The sequence below is a fragment of the Desmodus rotundus genome, chromosome 12, assembly GCF_022682495.2.
Source record: "Desmodus rotundus isolate HL8 chromosome 12, HLdesRot8A.1, whole genome shotgun sequence".
Lineage (NCBI taxonomy): Eukaryota > Metazoa > Chordata > Mammalia > Chiroptera > Phyllostomidae > Desmodus > Desmodus rotundus.
Window position 1 is genome coordinate 98038982 of NC_071398.1, and position 26489 is coordinate 98065470.

The window sequence follows — 26489 nt, forward strand, 5'->3', positions numbered from 1 at the left end:
TCCGAGTTGTGCCTGGAACACATCACATGCACTAAACAAAGGTGTGTTGAACAAGAGGTTGGATTTACCTCCTAATTCTAACTTGAATAGAAATGAAATTTCTATCGTTGTGAGAGCCTATGGAATTGAAGCAATAAATTGAAAGGACACGGTATGGCATCTTCATAAAGGACACAATCAGTAGGTGAGCAGTTCAGAATAACAGAAAGTCGTTTGACTTGGGATACAGCTGTGTGGAGGTACGACTGAGATGCCAACAGCTTGTTCTCTCACTGCCTATTTAGAGACTTGGGATATTTTAGGGTAAGGACTGTGTTTCATTTCATTCTTGTGGCCTCAGTTCTTGGACGGGGGCCTGTGCAGCATAGGCAGGAAGTGTGTAACGATCCCACATCCATCTCCTCAGTTTCCACAGGGGTAGGTCACAGCTCGGCCCTGGAACGCATCACTCTCCATTTTGTCTATTTATTCCCCATTTGTGTGTATGTGTGTGTGTGTGTGTGTCTCTACTGGATTTAGGTAGAATACTTCAAGTCAGAAACCACGTCTATTCGTTTTTGCACACTCATGTCTAGAGCAATGCCTAGAGCCTGCTAGACTCATGTCTAGAGCCTGCTCATAACTTTTAGTGAAAGTAATGAATAGCGTCCCTGGCTGCATAGACTCAGGTCCTCTTTCTCCCTCACCGTGCCAGGTTCGCCTCTCTGAAAGTACACACATGAAAGCATGTAGTAGCTATGCTTTGTTGCAGAGAACTTCCAGTTGGACATGTATGTGTATATCTACATATACAAATTTGCAGACATAGGTGTTCTCTGTGTCCATAAATGTGTGTGTGTGAGAGATTAAATGCACAGACCTCACTCACACTGGATGATACATTCACTTGACTACACGTCTTTGAGGATCATCAGGTTGACACAACACACAGCTGTCTCCTCAAAGAACCCGCAGAAGGAGGAAAGCACAGAGATTAGCTATTCGTTTTCCTGTGGGCCGCCCCTGTCCTGACCCATGGAGCATCCCAGTGATGTCATAATTGTAGCTATACTGGTTGAAAACAGAGGTTGCCACCATCAGGAAGAGGCTGTATTTTAAAGGGCCCTTTTAACTGAAGTCTCCTTTGCATTAGGATGTGCAAGGTGAGCTAAACTGATTGAGAAGAGAGAAGATGAACGCATTACTAGCCAGTGGGTGTGGATTCTTTGGACCACTGTGGCCATTTGATGACATCCCAAAGGCAGTCACGAGGTAAGAGAGGATTTCCTGTGCACTCTTGAAACACACCGGGATTACAATTTCAAAGCAATGTACTCTCAGAATTTTTAAAAAATGCAATTCTTAGAGCTCTGTTCTGTATCAGTGTATGGATAAAATATAGAAAAATCAATATTGCTAAAAGCAATAAGTTTCAACATATAACTTTCCTGTATTAAAACACTTGCATGGCTCCTGATGCCTGAAGAAAATACCCGGATATTACACTTTCTTTTGCCAGGACCCCCACAATTTTGCTCCTCCAGTCTTTTCCAAACTTATTTTTCACCGCTCTTCCACTCGAACCTAATTCTTTAACCATTTCAACTACTTGCAGTTACCTAAATATACAGTGGTGCTTGGTGCGTTTGCGTCCTCGGATATACTACTGCCTTTCCCCAGACTATTGCTGTTACGCGCCCCGCTAAGCAAGTCACTGTTCGTCCTTGGAGAGTCCTTCTCGGAGCCCCTGGCTGCCGTGATGAGTGGATTAGTCCCTTTTCTGTGCCAACATTCTACTTGTCTCATGCTGCCCTTTTGACAGTCATCAGTGTGTTCGACAGTTATTTGTTTGCAAACCTGGTGACCTTGAAGGCTGTCATTGCATCTGATGTAGCAGCAGCTACTAAATATTAGTTCTTACTATGTGCCAAACACTGAGACTGGAAATGTAATTGGCAATTCACAATTTTATACCCTTTGAATCGCTCTTATTTTTATTTATTTATTTATTTTTATTGTTGTTCAGTTACAGTTGTCTGCGTTTTCTCCCCACCCCTCCACTCCACCCCAGCCAAACCCACCTCCCTCCCCCACCTCCACCCTCCCCCTTGGTTTTGTCCATGCGTCCTTTATAGTAGTTCCCATAACCCCCTCCCCACACTCTTCCCTCCCCACTCCCCTCTGGCTATTGTTAGATTGTTCTTAACTTCAATGTCTCTGGTTATATTTTGTTTGCTTTTTTCTTTTATTGATTATGTTCCAGGTGAGGGACAAATACCATATGATCTCACCTTTAACTGGAACATAATCAACAAAAGAAAAAGGCAAACAAAATACCCTCTAAATCACTCTTATTGGAGACGATAGGGCTATAAAAACAAATCTTGTGCATAAAGTACAGTGAATACAGTAGGAGAACAGAGAAGACAATTTAAGTCTGGAGCTTAGGGAAAGCTTCCAGAGGGAGCAGAGGTTTGTAGAAGGAGCAAACTGTGATGGGAGCAGGAACGCTTACCAAAAGCAATGCAGCCTGAACCCTATAGCCCCAAAGCCCTCCGGAAACCATCCTTGGAATGTTGATGTGTCCCTGGGATCATCTGGATTTAAATGATCCTGTCATAGGTGGTTTTATGTAACTTCGTATTCCTTCTCTCCACACATTAAATTATAAACTGGGAGGCAGTAATTGCTTTTTCTTCATACTTTTAAACTGCTCACTAATGCTATCAGTATTCAAAATAAAAGTTGACACAGTTAAGGATGAAGCTGAAATAATAATGACCTCTGTCATTTTCATGTAATTTTGCAGTCTACGAAACTCTCACAAAATATTAACTCATTTTCTCCTCAACTTGATCTTTTGCAGTAGGTGCCCCAAGTTTTCTGAATGAAGACACAGAGAGCTTAATTGACTGGTCCAGACTCTTGTGATGAATATATGGTTTTCAAACACCTGACTCAGTTGATAACAATCACTAGCATTTAAGAGATAATCACTTTGGTATAATTTTACATATGCCTTCTCATTTAACATTACAATAACTCTAGGACCTATGAACTATTATCATTCTCATTCTATAGACAAGAAAATTGAGGCCTATAATGTTAAGCTTGCTCAGGGCCAGAGAGTAAATGAGTGGTGGGCCAGGAGACTCCAGAATTTCGCTCCCAACCACTATCAAGACCGTTCCAAGTAGTGAAAGGTGGATTGCTTCATTCAAAGAATCTATAATCCATTGGGGAAGGGGTGGGAATAAGAGGAAAATGCTAAATTAATTCCTATAAAATTATAAGGAATGACGATGGCTTCTGAACTTTTCAGTTTATGTTTGGAATTATTTAATTTCATTCCGTTATATCTCAGCATGAATTTCTCTTATTTATCTTGCTGAGGCTTTCTGTCTTTGATCACCTCAGGACACTTTTCGATCCTTAAGTATTGTCTTGTCTCTATTCAAAGGCCCCTTACGTATTATCCTTCCTATCCCTCAATGTTTTCTTTTATAGCCTTTTCTCTTTCTCTCTTTGTGCTGTCTTATGTGTTATTCCCTCAGATTGTTCACAGGTTTTCTCTTCAGTGGTATTTAATTTGATATTTAATCCATCCATCAAGTTTACTACTTTTTGCCTTGTTATACTTTTTAAAACGACCATGTCGAGGGAGAATTTACATACAGTAAAGGGGGGCATTGTAAGTAGTCTAATCAGTTGTGGCAAATGGGTCCCAGTCCCCTCCAGCCTGCGGCAGTCTGTCCTCCAGCTGTGCCTGCAACAAGCCCCCAGTGTCCGCTTTCTGTCCTGGCAGGTCAGCTTTTCTTTGACATTCAAGAATTCTTTATATCAGGAATCAAACCATGTTTCTTCTATCATGCTTTTTAGATTTACTCATGTTGTTGCATATAGCAGTAGTTTGGCACTTTTTAATGCTGAGTAGTTTCCATCGTGTGGACACCCCACAGTTTGTACCAGCTGACACCGATGGACATTTGGGTCGCTTCCAGTTTTTGTTATTATGCATAAAGCGGCCACAACCACTTGCAAACACCAATGTTTGTGGACATGTGTTTTCATTTCTCTTAGGTAAATATTTCTAGGAGTGGAATTGCTGGGTCATATAGTAAAGACATGCTTAGCTGTTGCAGGAACCGCCCAGCTGTTTTCCAAGGTGGTGGAACCATTTGCATTGTCACAAGCAATGTGGGACTTCCGTTGCTCCAGATCCTTGCCAGCATTTGGTATTGTCTGATGTTTCAGCAGTAATCATTACAGTGAGCATTGTGGTACGCAAAATAATGACACGCCCCCTAAAATTTCCCACGCCCTAACCCTTCGAACCTGTAAATGAGTGGCCTTACGTGGCAAAAGGGACTTGAGAGGCATGACTCCTGTGAAGAACCCACCTTAACCTGCAGAGATTATCCTGGGTTACCCAGCGGGGCCTCCACAAATCTTTAAAAGTGGAATTCCTGGCTGTGGTCACAGAAAGATGTGAAGAGAGAAGGGGGACCAGTCAGATGACAATGTGAGAAGGACTTGGCCCACTGCTGCTGGCTTGGAAGATGGAGGCAAGAGGCCTCGAGGGCAGGAATGTGGCTGGACAGCCTCGAGAGGCTGCAACAGGGAAGGAAGCACCCTCCTCGTGGCCTCTCGGCCTGCTGCCCTCTTTGATTTTAGCCCGCTGAGACCCACTTCAGACTTCCAACTTACAGCAGTGAAAGGTGATACATTTGGGTAGTTTTCAGCCATTCAGGCTGAGGTCATTGGTTGCTGCAGGAATGGAAAACCAATACGGGCCTAGAGTGTATCTCATTATGGAATATTTTTCCATTTCCCTGATGACTAATGAAATTATCATATGCTTATTGGCCAGCCAGATATCTCGTTTTGTGAAGTCTTTGTACAAAGCTTTTGCTTACTTTTAATCAGGCTGTTTAGGTTTCTAGTGCTGTTATAATAGTGCTTTTAATGTCATGAAAACAATTCCTCTGACAGATTATTTATGGCAAATACCTTCTCTCAGTCCATGCCTTGCCTTTTCATTTTTTAAAGGTATCTTTCAAAGAGAAATTTTAAATTTTGGTGACATCAAGTCAAATTTATTTTTTTATATGAAGGTTAGTTCTTTGTGTATCACGTCTATGAAATATTTCCTCAAATATTTTTTCTTATGCCTTCTGTTAGGAGTTTTGTAGTTCTAGACCTAAGGTTTGTATCTATGATCCTTGTAAGATAGTTTTGTATATGGTGCAAAGAAAGAATTGAGGCCCATTTATTTTCAATAGTATATTCAGTTTTCCAGCACCTTTTGTTAAAAATCCATATTTTTCCTATTGAATTAATCTGGCACTTTTATCAAAAATTAATACAACCAAGTTTCTTTATGAGACCATGATGAAAGAGAGGCACTTCTTATTTCCACTAAGTATAGCTAACACTCCTGGGTGTTATATGCATCACCAACATTTGTTAAAATGCCAAAAGTTGAAAAGCAGAAGGCAGACTAACCAGAGACCCAAGGAATGACACAGTTTAAGTCCCCTGAGTTTTTGTTTTGCCTAATAAATTCCATGCTGGCTGCCAGAGAAGCTCACAACTCAGAAAAGCAGATAGGAGCAGACCAAAAACCGCCCCAAGAAAAGCTTTCTCTCGCCCAAGGAACAAGGAAGGGGCAAGCTAAGAAGACAGAAAATGTTTCATCTGTAACTCCCCCAAGTCCATCCAAATACTATGGAAACACTATGGTAGCACTCTCACCCCTATCAGCAAAAGCCAAGGGCAGAGCCTACATTTCCCCCCTCAGCAGCTAGAACAAGGTGCCCTCTTCCCCAACAAAGCTTTCCTGCAACCACCCGGTGGTCAGAGACCTTTTACACTGCGGTGTCAGTGGAGGCCACACGGAGAGCAACAGAGACACGGCTGTGCCAATGTTGTGGAGTTGTTTTTCAGATTTTCCTTTTCTATTATGTACAAGCCGATTATGATCATTCTAGAACTAATCTCATTGTGCACACATGCTACAATGTTCTAAGGCATATAACTAGGAGTAGAACGCAGAGATTTAGAGGATATGCCTGTTCAACTTTACAACATAATGCAAGATGTCCCAATGTACACTCAAACCTGAAATGTTTACTAGGCAGTTTCCAGGGGTCCACACTTTCACCAGTACTTGGTATTGTCAGACTTCTTTATTTTCTCACCCTGGTCAGTGTAAAACAATAGTATCCTTTTATGATCTTAACTGGCATCTTCCTGGTTACTATTGAGGTGTAGCATCTTTTCATGCTTTGTTTTATTGCTGTTTCTATTTCTTCTTTTTGTCCTTTGTCCATTTTCCCATTTGATTCATTGGAGACCGTTTTTTAAAAAAAACTTATTCTGCCCTGGCTGGTGTGGTTCAGTGGATTGAGTGCCGGCCTGTGAACCAAAGGGTGGACAATTTGATTCCCAGTCAGGGGACATGTCTGGGTTGCAGGTCAGGTCCCCAATAGGGGGTGCACAAGAGGCAACCACACACTGATGTTTTTCTTCTTCCCTTCCCCTCTCTAAAAATAAACAAACAAAATCTTTTAAAAATTTTATTCAATTTATTTAAACAACAACACAAAATAGTTTACCCACATCTCTTACCCCTTTGCTACAAACTGACAGCTTCTCTAGTTCAGTCCCAGTTTCAGTTTATCTCTTTGTTGCTCTGGTTTTCAGCTCTCTCTTTCTGGCTGTGGGCATTTCCTCTAGATTTTTGTTGTTATTTCAAGCTCCTGTACACATTTTTTTTAACCCCAACACTTACTCAGTACCAGCTGTGGGGTGGATGCTGTTCTAAGCACACAAAAGTGAACAAAACAAACTCTAATCGCAGGGAGCTTACAGTGCGCGAATGCTTGTCGTCTGATCTATGCAGTTTGATGGATATTGTGATCTGAACTTCGGGTATTGTAGGGGCTTTAAGGTCATCTAGCCAAGAATGATAATTTGTTAAATTTTATATCAGTTTTCAGAATGAATAGGTGAGAAAACAAACATAAAATAGGAAAGGCCAGTTCGGAAAGCACTGCAGTACTTTAAGTAAGATACGGTTAGACCAGTAGGAAGAAGTGGGAATGGAAAAGCTGGATTGCAGGAAATTTTGAAGAGATAATAGACTTGTGTTAAATTAGAGAGCGTGATACAGAGGAAGATGTCGAAGTTAGCCCCACATAGTCTTCCCTGGAAGACGGAAAGAATGACCACACCACTGACTTAAGTAGTGCTGCTGGTGGGAATGGATGAGCAGATGAAAGTGGTATCTCTTATCGGGTGTGGTCTGTGTCTCTGTATTTAACATTCTGTGTAGCGCACTGCAGTAACTTACTGCATTTGAAAAAGGCTGTGATCAACTATGTAGACATGGCCCTAGGTGACTGAAAATGTACGACTAGACGAGAGTAAGCGACGGGATTACAGGTGAGGAGAGGGAGTGGAGGTATCCCCAGAGGCTGGTTTGGTGTTCGGCACAAAGCTGTCCCTCGAAAAGGAACTTGAGACCTGTGCATAGATGGGACAGCTGAGACCATGTGATTAGATGTGAAAGCAGACATTTACTTGCTAAGGTTCAAGGGCATCCTTTCTTCCCTGTGGCCTGCCTGCATTGCCCACAGCTGCCTGCCTCAAAGGAAATAATTCCAAACGTACCTTGATTTAGGAATAATTACTGGAGGAGGTGGAGTTTCAGGAGGTGTGTGTGTGTAAACAGTGCGTTCTAGGTCTAGGATACCAAAGAGGAAGGTAAGGATTTGTCGCGGAATCAAAGTCGCTGCTAACTTTGCACAAAGGTCATCCCATCTGCACCACGTAGAGGTGCACTGCGCGCACACCAGGCCGCGTCTCTTCCAGCACTGACGCCGGAATCGCCGCAAAGCCCACCACGCTCCGCTCTCGGGCGCGTCCGACTAGTCCCCGGGCCCGGCTCCTCTAGTGAGCTTGCGCGTCGCGGCGCGCGCATGCGCCTTGCAGCGGGGCCGGCAGAGGCGGCGCTGGGCGCTCGGGGTGGCTGCTGTGTTTTGGGGCCTGGGAGCCGTGGGGGGAGCCGTGGGAGGAGCCGGCGGTCTCACCGTGGTAACCGCAGTGCCGCCGCAGCCCCGCCTTGCAGGCCTTAGGACTGTCACCGCCTTTGGGGTCGGGGGACTTTGGCCACCGTTTCCGGACACAGCCCCGCCGGCCTCTCTTCCCACGCCATCGCCGCCGCCGCCATGCAAGGGGAGGACGCCAGATACCTCAAAAGGTGACGACTCCCCGAGGCGCGGCTCCACCGTCCTGGCCCGCGGCCCTGAAGATACTCTTAGGGGTTCTGGGGCTTGGCCTGGAGGTGTCACTGGGCAATGAAGAGGGGTGGACACGGGAAGAAGTCGCGGAAAGGGAAGGGCGAGGTGCTCTGCGTAAAGAGGTTCTGCAGCCGCCCACCTGGCTCGGCGGGGCGCTGACAGCGCTGGACGTGGTTCCTGGCTGCATCCCCCTGTTGGCTGGAGAGGGGCGGGGGCGGAGGAAACCCCTCTTCCCCACCCTCACCGCCACCCCATTCCAATCCTGCATTTCCCCTAATAGATGAAACCTGCGGGGCCCTGGAAAGGAAGTCTTCCGGCGCCTCTGCGCTCTGTCTCCAGCTTGGGGATCACTGCCCAGAGGTTCTGGAGTGATGATGGGGAAAGAAGCGATGGCTTTTCATTTATGAGAGGCTGCGCTGGCACGGTGCTTTCCAGCCTGCTTCTGCCTGCCTCGTCAGTTTCTTCCGTTTGACTGCCATGTGCATAGGGTCATTTTTGTAGGGCTTTGATTATCAGGAGGTTTGTGCAGGAGCTTGACGTGGGCCAGGCCATCATTATCTTAGTTTAAAAATATGTCGTATCAATTACTCTTTAAAGAAAACTGTGCATCTGTCGGGATTATTTGTTTGACTCCTGTCAAAGATAAGACCATCCCTGGTGGAAAGGACACCTCTCAGTGGACCGAGAATTTGCAGTCATCCCACAGGGGAAAACCGTCATTGGGATGCTCCGTTTTTAAAGACCCCGTTCCGATTGGGTAAATACCCTAGGGAAGTCCCATGTGTCCTTTTGAACAGTTTCCTTATCTAAAAACGGGACAAATATTGCCTTAGGAGAGCTTCGAGGACCAAATGTAAAAATCCTTTTAAGAGATAAAAGCATGCATGTAAGGTGGTGGTATTATTGTAGATCATAATGCGCTTTTCCTGAATGTATTTCCCTTGGCTTGGCAGGGCCCTGATAACCACGGAAGGGTCTTCTGACCTTTACTAGACTCGTGCAGGGGTTCAGACAGTTGTGTAATCAGCCAACCAATCAGCCAGCTGCACTGACTGAGGCATCTGCTTTGCCGGCCCTTCTCATTTTGTACACATGTATCTAAAACTGGGGATTGAACAGGCTTTATCAGTAACGTTTTCACAACGGAATATGTAATCCTGACAGGTATATAGTCAGTATTTATTTCCTCACTGAATTTTGCTTGCATTGATCTTTTTGATTGGAAATTTTGTCACAGAAGAAGATACATTCTTTTTTCAACTTTAAATAAATATAAGATTGTTCTAGAGCAAACATACGCTAATTATACGTTTATCTTATTGAGGAACCACTGAATTGCTTTCCACATTAACTGCACCATTTTACATTCCCAGCAGCAGTGTATGAGGGTTCCAATTTCTTTACATCCTTGCCAACACTTCTTATATATTTATTTTTTTAATTATCTCTCTTCTAATGGCTGTGAAGTGATATCTTACAGTTTTAATTTACATTTCCCTAGTTACTAGTGACATTGAGCATCCTTTCATATGCCTTTTGGCCTTTGCCTTCTTTGGAGAGAAGGGTTCTTTGTATTTTCTGGATATTGGACCCCGATCAGATCAATGATTTGCAAATATTTTGTTTCATTCTGTGGATTGTGTTTTCACTCTCTTCATAGTCTCCTTTCATATGCAAAAGTTTATATTTTCTTTAGCTGTTTTTGCTTTTAAAAAAATGTTTAAATAACCATGGATTTTTAAAATTCCCATCCTTCCCTCCCCTTTGTCGTCAACGTATTCCCTATATTGTGGTTCTGTTTCTGTTTTGTTTCGTGTTCGTTTCATGTTTTTAGGTTTTTGTTGCTGAATAATACTCCTTTGTATGTATGTGCCACATGTGCATCCACTCATCTATTGGTGGGCACCCAGGTTGCTTCCACGTCTTGGCTACTGTGCACAGCGCTGCAGTGAGCACGGGCCGCGTGTATCTAGTGTTTGTGTTTCCCTCCGTTAAATACGCAGAAGTGGAATTGCGGGATCATGGGACAATTCTGTTGGTCCGTTTTTGAGGACTGGCCAGCCTGTCTTCCATCGTAGCCGCTCCTAACGTACCATCTCACCAGCAGTCTGTGAGGTTCCTTTTCCTCCGCATCCTTGTCAGCACTTAGTTCTTGTTGACAGCCATTCTGACAGGTGTGAGATATCTCACTGTGGTTTTGATTTGTGTATCCCTGACGATTGGTGATGTTGAGCATCTTTTCATGTGTCTGTTGGCCATCTGTATGTCCTCTTTGGAGAAATGTCTATTCTAGTTCTCTGCCCATTTTTTAAATTGTTTTTTTTTTTTTCGGTGTTCAGTTGTATGAGTTCCTTATATATTTTGGATATCAACCCTTTGTTGGATGTATCATTTGCAAATATCTTTTCCTATTTAGTAGGTTATCTTTTCATTTTGTTGATAGTTTCCTTCACTGTACAAAACTTTTGAGTTTAATGTAGTCCCATTTGTTTATTTTTTATTTTTTGTTGCCCTTGCCCAGGAGACATATCCAAAAAGGTATTAATAACAGTGACATCAAAGAATTTCTTGCCAATGTTTTCCTCTAGGAATTTTTTGGTATCAGGTCTTACATTTAAGTCTTTAATCCATTTTGAATTTACTTTTCTATAAGGCATGAGAAAGGGGTCCAATTTCATTTTTTTGCATGTATCTGTCCGGTTTTTCCAATACCGTTTATTAAAGAGACTGTCTTTACCCCATTGTATATTCCTGCCTCCTTTGTCATAGATTAATTAACCACATAAGTAAGGATTTTCTGTTCTTTGGGCTCTCTATTCTGTTGGTCTGTATATCTGTTTTTGCACTAGTGCCTCACTGCTTTAATTCTTGCAGCTTTGTAGTATAGTTTGATATCAGGGAGCGTGATAACACCCACATTTTGTTTCTCAAGATTTCGTTGACCTTTTGGGTCTTTGTGGTTCAATATAAATTTAAAAATCATTTGTTCTAATTCTGAGAAGCATGCCATTGTTATTTAATAAGGATTGAATTGAATCTCTATATATGGCTTTAGGTAGTAAGGTCATTTTAACAGTAATAATCCTTCTAATAAATGAGCAAGTTATAACCTTCATTTATTTGTATCTTCAGTTCTTTTCTTCTGTGTCTTATAGTTTTCAGAGTACAAGTCTTTCATCTCTTTGGTTATATTTATTTCCAGGTATTTTTTGCTTTTAATGCAATTGTGAATGGGATTGTTTTTTTAATTTCTCCTTCTGATCATTCATGATTGGCATATAGAAACACAATAGATTTCTGTATATTGATTGTTTTTCCACAATTTCATTCTGCATGTCCAATGTATCAGCTCATGTGTTAAAGAGATTGTTCTTTTCCCCAATGAAAGGTCTTGCCACCTTGTTGAAGTCAATGGGCCATATATGTAGGAGTTTATTCCTGGGCTCAGTTCTGTTCCATTAATCTGGGGATCTATGTTTCTGCTAGTACTTCACTGTTTTGATTACTGTAGTTTTGTTGTATGTTTTGAAATCAGGAAATGTGTACCTTCCAACTTTGTTGTTCTTTTTCAAGATTGTTTTGGCTACTCAGGGTTTGGCTATTCACCTGGTATCTCCAGATGAATTTTATGATCTCTTTTCCATTTCCACAAAAAAGGCTTTGGGAATTTGATAGGGGTTATATTGAATGTGTAGGTCACATTCAGGAATGTTGCCATCTTAACTGTAAATCTGATTTAAATGCATATGTTAATCCAGCCCACAGGCTTTTGGAACTAGAACCTGGATAAAACCATGGGCATTTTATGAGTTTTTAATCTATTTATGCTTGTTTTTATTTTACATTATAGGAAAGTTAAAGGAGGAAATATTGATGTACATCCATCAGAAAAAGCACTCATAGTTCAATATGAGGTTGAAGCTACCATTCTTGGAGAAATGGGGGATCCCATGTTGGGAGAACGAAAAGAATGCCAAAAAATGTAAGTGTTCTGTACTTGTGTACACTTTGAAAGTAGTGAACATTTTACAAACTTCATAGAAATCTGCTATTATTTAAATCTACATTGATGATAAATGTTTATGGTGTTAGTCTACACATACGTCACTTTACTGAAGCAGAGACAACATGAAACTATAAATACAGACATATTTACTTCCGAGTTATTACCTTCTGTGGCTGGAGTAAGTGGATTTAAACATCAGCAAGGGACAACCTGAGGACCTCAGTTTTGGGATGCTCAGCCCTGGCTGCACAGGAGCTGGCGAGGAGTCATACTGTGGGACCAAAGGAGAATGTGGCAGCTTGGGAGTTCAGAGGTGTTGTCAGTGGCGGCAGCTGGGGGACACTCACATAGCCTAAGATAGGCAGGACGTGAAACTGTCATTACATTTGGGCACAAGCTCAGCGCCGTGACCCACGTCAAGAAGGCTTATATTTCATTTGTCTTTACTGGGAAAAGGAAAATATAAGCCCATCTTCAACAGAGTCCCAGTTTCTGAAGATTTCTTTATGAGAACCTGGTGGTTAGAGTCCAAAAATAATATGAGTATATTTCTTTTGGTTTGTGATGTTCTTAAGAGGCATGGGCTGCCTAATGAAGATTCTAACTTTTGATTACAGGAATAATCAGTAAACATACAGGTAACACTTATAAAAATTCTAGCTCTGCCTATTTTTGACTTGTCTTTTATAATAAGGGAAGGATTTAGGAGAGTCCTGCACACTAAAAGGACAAAAATCTCTCTGTTACTTTTAATGGGAGGAAGATGAATCAGATTGCTAGTATACGTGCTGGTAGCAAATAGATCTAAAAAGAAATAGAAACAACTGCTTTGTTAAATCAAGATACCACTGCATACCGATTAGAATTGCTAAAATCCCAAACACTGACAGAACCAAATGCTGGTGAGTCTGTGTAGTAATAGGACCTCGCTTATTGCTAGTGGAAGTACGAAGTGGTGTAGCCACTTTGGAAGACAGTTTGGCGGTTTCTTCCAAAGCTAAACATAAACTTTCCATACAGCGATTGTGCTCCTAGATATTAACCCAAATGAGTTGGAGCCTATGTCCACACACAAACCTGTACACGAATGTTTATAAGAGCTTTATTTATAACTGTCAATAATTGGAAGCAATGAACTTGCCCTTCAGTTGGCAAACGGTTAAGCCGGCAATGGTGCATCCATACACTGAGGTATTATTCAGCGCTTAAAAGAAACCAGCTACCAAGCTATGAAAAGACATTGGGGCAGGGGGTGCCAACCTAAGTACATATTACTAAGTGAAAGAAGCCTGACTTGGCAATGCTACATTCTGTGTGATCCCAACTATATAACATTCTAGAAAAGGAAAACTAAAGTAAAGAGAATAAAGGTTGTCAGGGGATAAAAAGGTGGAGGAGGAGAGAGTGGATGGAGCCCAGAGTGTGTTTAGGGCGGTGAAAGTATTCTGTAGGGTAGTGTAATGGTGGATACATGGCATTATGCGTTCGCCAAAGCCCACAGAACTACACAGCACAGAGTAAATCCTAATGGAAACTGTGGACTTACATTTATAATAATGTATCATTATCAGTTCATCAGTTGTAACAAAGACTCCACACTAATGCAAGATGGTAGTAACAGAAAAAAATACCTCTACTGAGGGTAGTGAGGGTATATATGGGAACTATGTACTTCATGCACCATTTTTCTGTAAACCTAAAACTGCCCTAAAAAAGACTAGGAAGAAATTGTAACAATATATGTTTATAGCATTTCTGTTGTGCCTCTTCTTAATCAGATTTATAGAAACTGTCAAGATTTCCAAATTCCTTGCTAAAAGTAAACATGAGAGGTCTTGTGAAATTTTTTGCCTGAAAAGATTCTCCTTTCTATCTCTGTCTTTTGATGTGGAGTAAAATTATAAAACATATAATTGAGTGTTTAACAGACTTAAAAGGTAGGAGTATAAACAACCCCCCCAAAATAAGAAAGGGACAGAGTATTGCTAGGGTTTTTCATTGCAAATATTAGAAGCCACTGTAGCAAATTTAAACACAAAAAGAATTTATTAAAGGCTGTCAGGTAGAATCCTAAGAGGACCAGACTTGGGGATGACTATATAGCTGTGAATAATTTCTAAATCACTCCGGTGGATTCATTTCAGGAGAGATTGCCTGCATCTGAATAATGCTTCCAGATGCTTAGCACTGGACCTTTTTTGAAAGTCTCTGTCCCCATGCCTGTAACACCTGGTTGCCTTTCCAGATATTGGCCACTTTACCAAGAAATGATTCTATACAATAGCTGCTTTCCTATGTTTCTATTTTTGAGTCTAAGCCTCGTGTGAGAACATCTGCTTGAGTCTTACCCCTGAACCTAATTTTATGTTCTCATAGCTCTCCCTGGTGCGATGAATTCATGTAAATGGGCAATTTTTTCCAGACTCTGACCAACCTCTTTTCATTAAGCTTCCAATGAATCTCCTGGACTAAATTAAAAAGGAGGAAGAAGCTGGTTTACTATTTTTTTTTATGTATTAACAAGCATGAAATATTCCTCAAAATATATCTCTTAAAATGTACCCTGCTTTTATTCTTCTTCTTTCTACATAATTTCCATGAGAACAACTGAGTCCTGAAATAATCAATATTACGTCTTGTCCGTAACTGAAAAACATAAATGGTTGTGGCTTAGTCAAGAAGGTGATTCATTTCCGGCAGTATGGATTCTCACATCCAATGACTGCAGACTTTATGTGCATTCCACCAGAGAGACTGTTACAGAATAAGATCTTTGAATGTGCTCTTCTGCTTAGAAGAGTCAGACGTAGATTTTGTGTTCCTTTTGTTATCTTGTTTGTCCAGCTCAAAGAAAATCATTGCTTTGCACTGTTCTAAGCCTAATTATATCTAACCCTTTATTCTTCCACTAAAAGTGTATGAAAGGTACACTTATATGCTTCATAAATTATTTATTTGAAGAAGGATTGTTTAAGTCACCACTTACTTTAAAAATACCTGATTGGAAAATTCTGATGTGCTGGCAGCATTCGCCTGAAGAGCCTCAACGCCAACACAGACATAACTTCCCTGGCGCGGAAGGTGGTGGAAGAATGTAAGCTCATCCATCCCTCAAAGCTGAATGAGGTGGAGCAGCTGTTGTACTACCTACAGAACCGCCGCGACTCCCTGTCGGGCAAAGGTAGGCGGAGGCTTGGCCGTGCCAGCGCAGGACCAGACTTGTTTGACTGGGTAGTGCGTGGTTTAGATAAACGGTGGGCTGGGTTGGGTTTTCGCGTATTTTTTGCCAGTGCGGTGAATGAGTAAGCGAAAGAATAGACAAAGATACTAGTTTTCTCCATGTGGAGCTTTATATTGGATGGCTCCACACAAAATGATGTTTCCATTTCATGTTTCTCCTCTGCATGTGCACACAGGTGCTGAAATAAGGAATAGAAAAGCAAATATCTGTCATATTGATTGTAGAATAATAAAAGGAGAGAATTTGGGGCAGAAAACCCATTTTCTCTACTCCAACTAGATTTATGTTTTCTAAACTTTTAATTGACATTTAGTTTATTATTTGAGTGGATAAATAGGTATTTAAATGTTAAAATATATGTCATATGCTTTGGACCATCCTAAAGATATGTTTTATAAATCTTAAGAAAATACTGTCCTTTCATTCCTGAATATCTCTGTTGCTGACATTCCTCTATCTTTAATTCCCTCATAAAAGAACTAAGCACTAAAATATTAGAGCTAAGTGACAGATTTATAGAAGACATTTTCAAATAATCTAAACCAGAAGTGAAATAAAATAAAAACACAGACGTTTTAATGCAGCAGCATCTCAGATTATTGAATGGTTAGTTCTTCCATTTCATAGTATTGTTTACATATCTTCCTTCCCACCGTGGGTGAGTTCCAAAATACGGTGCCCTCGAAATAATGTGTAAAGGCCTCAGCTTTTATTGTACTAAGTAAAAAAAAATTAAATAGAAAATTTGTTTAAACTTTTTTTCAAGTTTGTCTTCTCTTTCATTTGTAGCAAATAAAATGGCTTGTGCCCAATGTATACTATACTTTTATAAAGTAGAGTCACTAACTCACATTACATGATCAATAGGTATTTGTTGAGTGAATTCAATGGCTGTGAACTTATTTAAAAGCAAAAAGAAGCATTTTGAACTTGATTGCTTCCAACCACATAGCTGATACTTAGTGTATACTTACTATTGATAATAAGTGCTATAAGGAAAATGGCAAGGAGACTTTTTATTAAATATTTCATATTATAGTTTTGTTGCTAAGATGTCTATAAGTGATGAGAGATACCATCTTCAATAGTTTAAATAAGTTCAAAGTGAGCAAAGCAAGTGCTATACTTTTTACGGGTATGTGTGTAATTATTGTGGAAAGTACAAAATAGTTAAAATTGATCTTTACTAATGAGCAATTAATATAATTTCAATGCCACTTATAATAAAATGTCTTTAAACTAAAGAACAGCCTTTCAGTGTTTTCAGGGTAAATCAGTCTCCTCACCTCCTTCCTCAAAAACTATTGGAATACGAGGAAATTTTTCATATCATTATATGTGGATACATTAGTCAAATCAATAGATTTCTCTATATAGATATTAATACTTGTAAACATGAAATTCTGTCTGTATTAAATATATACTTATTTTTTAAAACTTCTTTCTTAACTATTTTTACTTGGTATTCACTATTTCAAAGCCAGAAATATTGCCCTAAATGGGATTGAAACAAAACAATAATGTGTATTTGATTATAGATTCTTACCTTTAGTGATTTTTTTCTTTCCTTAATTAAAAACACTGTCAAAGTAAATTATCTATTTGAGGCAAAATCTAGCTCTTCAGAAAACATAATCTTACATAGAATGGCCAGCATTCTCTGAAAACAATCAAGGCTAATTTCCATTGTATGTAAAACATTTGCTAATTACAGAATCAAAATTTGGTATTACTGGAACTTACTTTAATGTACATGCATTGCTTCGGTTAATCCAGATCAGTGAAACACTTTCGGTAGTTTTCTGTTAGAACATGGAATTCTGCCGTGAATCAAATAGCCTGGGTGCCACAAAGGGCTCAAAGCTGTGTTCAGCACCTTTGGTTACCTCTTCAGTGATTTCGGGAGCAAGTGAGGATTAACCCAGATGTTAAACATTTGCCTTTTAATCTATGATCCACAGTTCACTTATTTAAAACAGTCGGCAACTATTCTTCATTTTAGCTTTTAACTTTTCAAGTCATTTCTTCTTCTTTGTTAATTTTACGTTAGTTTTAATATTACTCGATTCATTCTTCCTTTGCCTCGTTGATTTTCCTAGCCCCATCTTAAAAATGAATTAGAAGGAGAAAGAGAGAAAACTTGACTATTTTGCTTCTTGTTGGCAAGTCTGGCTATTCATCTACCCAAAAAGTCAACCAAGGAGGAAGTTAGAATTGCTGCCTGATTTAACTTGGGGAATATTTGTTGATTTTATTTGTTTATATTCTCTGTGGTTTATCCTCACTAGAACAGATGGATTATAGAGGAGTATTTTTTTATACATTGAAAAAAAGATGATTTCATAACCTATTCGGTTTTAAGATCCCTTGCTTAGCTGGAGTTAATCAGTTGCTGAAAATCAAAATTACTCAGAAATGCTAAAATCCTACTTCCATTCATTAAAAAAATTTTTTTACAGAAAAAAAAGAAAAATCAAGCAAGCCTAAAGATCCACCTCCTTTTGAAGGAATGGAGGTAAGACTGTGTTATGATCTACTAGAAAACTGATTGGAAGGTGTGCATTCTACCACCAACAGTTCAAACAATCACATTACACAGATGTGTAATTTTAAAAAGGAATTGAAATTACAAGTACCTGGAAAAGGCAGAAAATCAGTATTTAATTGATAAAAGCAAAAAATACTGGGTATGTTTTTTAGACAATTTATTTTGATAGAAAAGTAAGTTGTGTTTTAAATATTCTTATTGCAGTAGGTTCTGAAATACTGTTTAATCTATTGTAGTGATACACATTACTTGGCATTACATTTAAAATAATTTTTAATTGATAGACCAATTTGAGGGTTTGTACACATCCCATTTTATCATATGGTTCATAATTACTTTTGTATTGGAGTCCTAGCACCCAGAGGTCTAATTTCCTCCCCTACAAAAAGATGGCTACTGTGAGTGCTTTGAAAACTTGTCTGTTGTTATGAAATACACTGTATTGATCACAGACTGGGATTCCTTTGACAGTGGCTCTGTGAAGCACTACTGTTCTTCTGGAGCACTGTCCTCCTCTTCCTTCGTTTCAGATCGATGAAGTTGCCAACATCAACGACATGGATGAGTACATCGAGCTACTGTATGAAGATATTCCGGACAAGGTTCGGGGCTCTGCTTTGATCCTGCAACTTGCTCGAAACCCTGATAACCTGGAAGAACTACTATTAAATGGTAACATATTTATAAATATCAAAATCGGAAAATTACTGTGAAATGTGATTTTTAAATTTATCATATTAGAGGAGTAAGCTAAAATTATTTGTACTAAACTTAAGAATGCACTGATTTCCCAACTCTATTACCTTTCTACTTTTTCAAATTTTTCACATGAGAGAATAGTATTTAAATATTGTCTGGAGAAGTCACAAATCACTTAATTTAAATAAGGGAGATCAAGCATTAATGTTGCTGTATCTTTTCTTTCACCCTGGAACACTATTTTGTTATTTCAACTAAGATGCACTATGAAGCTGTTGACATCTGTCACATTTTAGCCTGACGGACTCTCCTTAGTGTTTTTCACAGGGAAGGCCTGCTGTCAACAAATTCTCCCAGTTCTTGTTTGCTCAGGAATGACTTAATTTTTCCTGGTGCTTGAAGGATAGTTTTGCCGGATAGAGAATTGCGTGTCGATTGTGTTTTTCTTTCAGCACTTTGAATGCCGCCACTCCCTGCCTGGCTCCCTGCTTTCTGATGTGGATTTCACTGGTAGTCTCCTGGAGCATCCTGTGCACATCCTGAGTTGCTTTTCTCCTGCTGCTTTTTATTTTCTTTGTTTTTGGCTTTTGCCAGTTTGACTATGATGTGATTAGGTATTGATCTCTTTGAATTCATCTTGCTTAGAAGTTTATGGAACTTCTTGGATGTGCAGGTTAATGTTTTTCAGCAAACTTGGGAAGTTTTTAGCCATTAAAGGTTGAAGGTTAATTTTGCTTTTTTTCCTTCTCTCCTCTTGGAACTCCCATTTTGTTTATTTTACTGTGCTTGTTGATGTCCCCTAGGTCTTTGAGGCTCTGTTTATTTATTTTTCATTCTGTGCCTAAGACTAGATAATTTTAATTGATTTTCCTTTATATTTGTTGATTCATTTTTTTCTAGTGCACATCTGCTGACATGATTTCTAATGAATTTTTTTATTTCAGATATTGTATTTTGCGATTGCAGAGTTTCTGATTGGTTCATTTTTTAAATAATGTGTATCTCTTCATGATAGTCTTTGTTTGGTGAGACATCATTCTCCTACCTTCTCACACTTTCATTCTTTCCGCATGTTTTTCTTTAGTTCTTTGGGTATGTTTACAACAGTTGATTTTACATCTCTGTCTCATGGGATCAGCGTCTGAGCTTCCTTGTGGACAGTTTCTGTTGACTGCTACATTTCCTGATTATGGGACAGACTGTCCTGTTTCTTTGCATATTTTGTATTTTTAATTGTTTTGAAATAATATTGTGGAAACTCTGAAAACCTGCTTCCCATTCCCTCCAGGACTTGTTATTTTTACTGTTTGTACGTTTAATGAGTTTCCTGGACTATTTCTATAAAGTCTGTTATCTTTGTGTAGCCACTGAATCCTCTGCTCAGTTAGTTTAATGGTAGCTAATGGTTGGATAGCGATTTCCTTAAATGCCTGGCTCTGAGTAGCCCAGCCGTTGCCGAGGGACTCTGTGTGACTCTGCGTGTGTCGGGGCACGACTTCGGGGCTCGACTTCGGGGCTCAGGCAGATAGGTTACAGCCTTACCTTCACTTCCTGCTTGTGCATTGCCTGCCTCCAGGTTGGTCAAAGACACTAGGTCTTTCTCTGGGCTTTCTCTGGCACATGCACATCCCTGCACATGTGCGTGGCCCTCTAGAACTCAGGGAATATGTCGGAGCTTTTCACAGACCCTGTGAAAATCTCTTTCCAGTTACTTCTCTTAAAGATTGTGGTCAGCCTCTCAGTAACTCCAAGAGGCTGCTGCATGTAACTGCTGTGTCTCCATGAGTAGTTTTCAGCAAATGTCCTGGGTATAAGGCTGCACGGAGCGCGCCTTAAGTTAGGGCAAGTTAAGAAAACCCTGGAATGGAGATTTTCAGCAGGCATCCAGATAGGTCAGGGAGAGAGAGTTCCCTTGAGTAGGGATTTGGGGAGTGCCAAACTGTTCTGCACTCTCCAGTTGCTGGTAGGCTGCCGTATCTCACAGATACCATAGTTATGATTTTCTTGTATATTTTGTATGTTTTTATATATTATTTTGAGATCACCTTATTATATTCTCTAAAAATCATAATGGAATTTTAATTATGATTGCATTCAACTTGTAAATTATTTTTGTATTTTGACCTGTAATTTTCTTTTGGCTATTTCTTGAATAACCCATGTAGAATTCCTGTAGCTGTATTTTCACTGAGATGTATCTCTATTCTATACTAAAGGAGAAAAATGAAATAAAATTTGAAAAGTAGGTCACTAAACCTATGCCTAAATTCATGACATAGTACATCACTTTCCAAAGCATTCTGTGAAATACTGTTCCCCCTGGGTTACAGTGGTAGAATGCCCAGGTTCTTTGTCAAGTAGGACTTTTTGGAGTCTTCGCTCTAATGTGCATTGCCCACCTGTTTACTTGACTCTGCGATGACTTTGGAGTCCAGCATATATTACATGTACTCGGTCTGCACTGTGAATATGAATAACACGGAATGCCATTACAGGACTTTTTTAAGTTTGTTTTAAAAAGTTCCTTACTAAGTGGATTAATATCATAGTGAATTCTTATTGTTTCACAATCTGAATAGCCTGAAAGCGCAAATAAACTGAACACTTTTATTACAGTGATAAATACTGATGATGCAGTCCATGAAATCTTATAGATCCTGAGTGCCAAGAAAGTTGAATTGTGAATTATACATAACACACATATATTTAGCTTAATTTTTTTTATTATTTCAAGAATTGGTAAGCCATGTAGCAACATTATTTTGAAAAGTCTCATTACTTTATGTTTACTTAATATATAGTAATTCTTGTTAATCAATTCATTAATTTTACCTTTCTCAAGATAAAAATCTAGCAGGGATGTTTATTAATCTACCCTGAAGGTAATTTTGTTAAACATTTTTTGTTTTATTTATGTCTGTTGGCATCAACTTAACATGATATTAAAATATTAGACATTTTTCTGTGCATAAGTTTTATTTGGTTATTAATTTGCTTTAATGGAGCTAGTGTTAGCCTGCTAAACTACTCATTATTTTTTTAGTGTTGTTCTATTTTTTTACCTATTCACAAACACCTTAAATCAGATGTTAATAAAGAAAAAAATTGGTACTGCAGTAGCAAGATTACAAGTGGAAATTCAATTCAGGAAATAAATGGTCTTGTTACTTTATTGTCACCCAAAATATACTTCTATTACTTTATCTAAATTATATTTTATTTTTCTGTTTACAGGAATAGACTTAAAGCTGTGTGTTACAAGCTTTTAAGTAGAAGTTTGATTTCAGTTTTAAAAATAGCTTTCTGTGTTGGAAAGAAGCATCCTACTTTTTTGTCCCAGTTCTACCTTAGCTTTGTTATTAATTAATAAGTAGACATTCAAAACCAATCACCCTTTATTCCAGAAGCAAAGCGAAGGGTTATTTTTGTATGTCCTCTTTTGCTTCAGAAACTGCCCTTGGTGCGTTAGCGAGAGTCCTGAGAGAAGACTGGAAGCAAAGTGTTGAGTTAGCCACAAACATAATTTACATCTTTTTCTGTTTTTCCAGGTAAGTGGTAAAATTAGGAAACAAAGAGTCCTAGTCCATCCGTATTTCTCTCTGTTTGTGACATTGGTTTAGATTGTAGGGCATTGGTTCGCTTAGTCCTCTGCGTGCCGGCCGAGCTCTTCCTCTGAACTCTTACTCTGTCTCCAACTCTCTGTCCTCCGTCGTTAATTCAGTCTGTACTCGCCCAGCGTGTACACCTGCGCACCCACGTCTGCGCACACTCGCGTACACAGAGCAGGGCAGTGTACTCCTCTGTAGTTGAAGAGTGTGGGCTTTGGGCGCAGACTCTGTCGATTTGAATGTCAGTCCTGCTGTCGATCATTTATTAACTGCGTGATCCTGGCTACATTACTTTCCTTCTCTGTGCCTTGGTTTCCTCACCTGCAAGCTGTGGATAATAATGGTAGCACCCTTTTCAGATGGTTTTCAGAATAAAGCCTGACCCAGAGTAAGTGCCAGTGAATGTTGTTTCTCTCTCTCTCTCACACACACACACACACACACACACACACACACTCACATGAGTGTGCGCAAACATATCTGTTGTACGTTGATATATATTATTTTACACATGTATTCTTTACAAAGTAGTGTATTGAGACATTGTAAAAAGTTTCTAGCTAATTTCTAGAGAATTGCCTCCCTCTATTCTAAAAATATATCATAATTAGTAAATAAGTATTTACTGAATTAATACTTGGATGAATGAATTATCTAGGAAATATGCAAAATCTAATTGCTAATACTTTACTAGTTTTTTCTTTGGTATGATTTTTATTTCATAATAGTATTGTTACAGTATTAGTTGTGTTAGATGGTAGTCTGAAAATTTATTTTGACAGTATCTGAGCAGTTAAAATGGTTGTTAATCATAAATGTGTTTTATTTAATTTCTAACTTAAAAATAATTTCATTTCAGGTAAGGGTAGTATATTAAAATATAGTTCTGCATGGGTGAATTTGTTTATTGAAATACGTGTATCAAATTTATTTGTACTAGTGTTTACCCAAAACAAATTTCCTACACCCACAAAATGTACTAAAATCTCTTCTTTAAAGCTTTTCTCAGTTTCATGGACTTATCACTCACTATAAAATCGGAGCTTTGTGTATGAATATCATTGACCATGAATTAAAAAGACATGAGCTTTGGCAAGAAGAACTTTCTAAGAAGAAGAAAGCTGATATCCTTTTAGAGTGGCGTTGCACCCCGCTGTTGTTGCCTGTTGCTGTGAGCTTTGGATTGAAACTGTCAGAATGAATGTAGTTTGACGTACACTTTTTATCTCTTTCCAACTTTGATTAGTTGATAAGACGGGGGGAGCAGAAAATAGTGGTCCTGGGTACTGAATTGGTGAGTGTCTAAGTAGCTACACGTATGCCCCCTAAGGCCCTGTGGTTAGCGGAAGTCTGGCTCGCCACTGTTGCTTCTGTAGTTCTCTTTCTGCAGTAGGTGATTTTGATTGGAATGGGTGTCGCTTTGGTGATGAAACTAGTTTTAAACTCTATTTTTCTATTTAAGCACAAAAATACTTTTCTTAGTACATACAAATTTGAGAGGCATGCAGAATGATAGAACCTGTGAAAGGAACCTTAAAAATTACCTATTTTAACCTATCTTTCAGTACAGGCATCTTTTCTGCAACTCTCCTTACAGATGAATTATTTAGTGTCTCCTTTAACATTGTCACTGATTTATGGATTTAGCTCATTCTGTGATGTGGCATTCTGTTCATTATAATGTTCTTTGCTTAGCGTACTGAAGTCCACTTCCCAGTAACTTCTATCTCTTGGTTCTAATCTTGCATACTGAAGCAGTATAGAATAAGGATATTTTCTTCAACATCACATTTCTTACATTTGAAGCTGTTTGTCGTATTGCCTCTACAACTTAATTCTTCTAGATTAAAGTTCTGGTTTATTTGTCCTTACATGACATGCTTTGCAGATCAACAACCCATACTAGTAACTTTCCTTTGAACCCCAAATTTATTGATCTCTTTTAGAAAGTGAAAATATTATTACTATTGTGCAGAGTATCATGTGTTTTGCCTGTTCTTCATAGAAACCCCAAGACACTATAAAAATACACCCTCACACACACATACGCCTTAACCTAATTGGTTTAAACCATCTTTTGTGGTTTAAATTGTGTGTATGTTATAAGCTTCTGACATCTAGATAGGTATTGCCTTAAATTACATGGACAACTCAAAAATCCTGGAGATTTCAGATTATTTCTGGAGTCCCAAGTTTACTGAATGTACCCAAAATTCATTTAAATGGTAGAGGGTACAAAGAAGACCACTGATGGAACTTCTAACAACCACTTATTTATACATGGTGATCGGTGATAAGAGCTGATATTTTAGGACATACTGTATTTCTATAATTATGAGACACTGTTGGTTGTAAGATGTACCTTTATTTATGAACCACTAATGAAGGAAAAAACGCTTCCAGTGAAACTATGGCACATGATGGATTATAAGACACATCCGAATTCTGGAAATGTTCCAGTGTGAGAAAATGTGTCTCCAAATCAATGGATTGCAGTAATCAAAGGACTATGAAATGGCCTGTCAGGCCCTGGCTGGTGTGGCTGAGCTGTGGCCCAGTGGAACATTGCCTGCAGACTGAGAGGTGGCAAGTTCCATTCCCAGTCAGGGCGCAGGCCTAGGTTGGGGGTTCAACCCCTGTTTGAGCATGTGTGAGAGGCAACGTATTGATGTTTCTCTCTCACATCAGTGTTTCTCTCCCTCTCTCTGTCCCCTCCCCTCTCTCTAAAATCAATAAGCATGTCTTTGGGTGAGGATATAAAGCATAAATTAAAAAATGACCTATCAGAATTCTGGCCATTTGTTCTAAAATATTGCTTTTTTATTGTCTTAAGTTTCCTTCTGTTTTGATGCAAGTAGCATTCTGTGGCAGATTATTTGTAAGTGTTTGGGATCCGAAGCCAGACTGAAGTAACTGGTTATTTCCACAGTTGCCCAGGGGACTGTTTGGGGCCATAATCAGAGGTAAACAAAATTTAAAAATTGGGGGATATTTCTTTTTTATTTTGGGGTATTTATTTCTTTATCCCTAATTATGGGATATTTCTTTTTTGCCATCTGTTCCGAAGAGGGTAGTAAAAAGCTTTAAACCCAGTCCACACCTCTTGACTATTCTGGGCATCTCTGTTAAGAGGAATCCAGTATTTGTATGGACTAAATCATTCTCTAATGCAGTCATCTTTTTGGTACATGGATCCGTTTGCTAATCTGTTGAAAGTTAGAGACTTGTGGATATACATAAAATATTTGCATATGATTTCTGGGGATTCACATATTTGGTGAAGCCCAAACGTGCATTTATCCAAGGACTGCAAGCATATCCTTGAACCCTTAGTCAAGTCCAGTTGTAGTACAGTCAACACAATTACCATGCAGAGAATTTCCATCCAGTCACACGGTTGGCGAAAGGAAATGACTGGGTGGCGTTGCACACACGGTTTGGTGGCACTGTTAGTGTTTTTTGTAGGGTTTCTTTGCTTCAGTGAGAGTGGATGATCCTTAACTCGTTTACTTGATGAAGACCCTGAAAACCAAACCCTGAGGAAAGAGTATGAAAAAACCTTTAAAAAGTACCAGGGGCTTGTGGTAAAACAGGAACAGCTCTTACGAGGTATGAATTCTTAAACACCAAGAAAAACAGCAAAGTGCTCACTCTACATTTAGTTTGTTCCATTTTTTGTCAGATCAGTAAAGCCAATACCAGAATAATTGAGAGTTTTATACATTTTAATATGATACAAATTCTTTTGTCTTTAGCATGGGTAATAATGTTTTAAATTTTGCTCTACTGGTTTCCACCAAAAGGCCCTTTCAGTTTTTAAATGTGTAGATACTTATTTATTTACTCAGAGATGATTTTTTAATCCATTGTGTGACGTGTTCAATAATACGAATCTTGTCTCTGAAACCCTAATATATTTACATAGTGAATTACTTTGTTGCTTTCATAGAAGATACAAAATTTTAAAATATATTCTCTTTAATAAAAGTCTTTGGGGGTTTACTGAGAGATTAACATGTTCACTAGTGTTGTTTCTCATTCATTTTTTAAAAAATATATTTATTGGTTATGCTATTACAGTTATCCCTCATTCTTAAGACGCAAA

General features: G+C 39.1%; 1 protein-coding gene across 3 annotated transcripts in view; it reads left to right on the forward strand.

Annotated features, from left to right (window-relative positions):
* Positions 1 to 1180: 1180 nt before the first annotated feature.
* The window catches only part of KIFAP3 (kinesin associated protein 3), a 118397-nt gene continuing 93088 nt past the window's right edge, over positions 1181 to 26489 (forward strand). The window contains exons 1-8 of one of the 3 annotated variants that reach the window (XM_071220047.1): positions 1181 to 1251; positions 12133 to 12264; positions 15315 to 15469; positions 17989 to 18044; positions 18608 to 18749; positions 22225 to 22324; positions 23384 to 23508; positions 25895 to 25993. In XM_071220047.1, coding sequence (XP_071076148.1) covers positions 12221 to 12264; positions 15315 to 15469; positions 17989 to 18044; positions 18608 to 18749; positions 22225 to 22324; positions 23384 to 23508; positions 25895 to 25993 — 721 coding nt within the window. In that variant the 5' untranslated portion in view covers positions 1181 to 1251; positions 12133 to 12220. Of the gene's footprint in view, positions 1252 to 7984; positions 8243 to 12132; positions 12265 to 15314; positions 15470 to 17988; positions 18045 to 18607; positions 18750 to 22224; positions 22325 to 23383; positions 23509 to 25894; positions 25994 to 26489 lie in introns of those variants that run through there. The other 2 variants (XM_053914657.2, XM_024553572.4) reach the window with 2 other exon arrangements.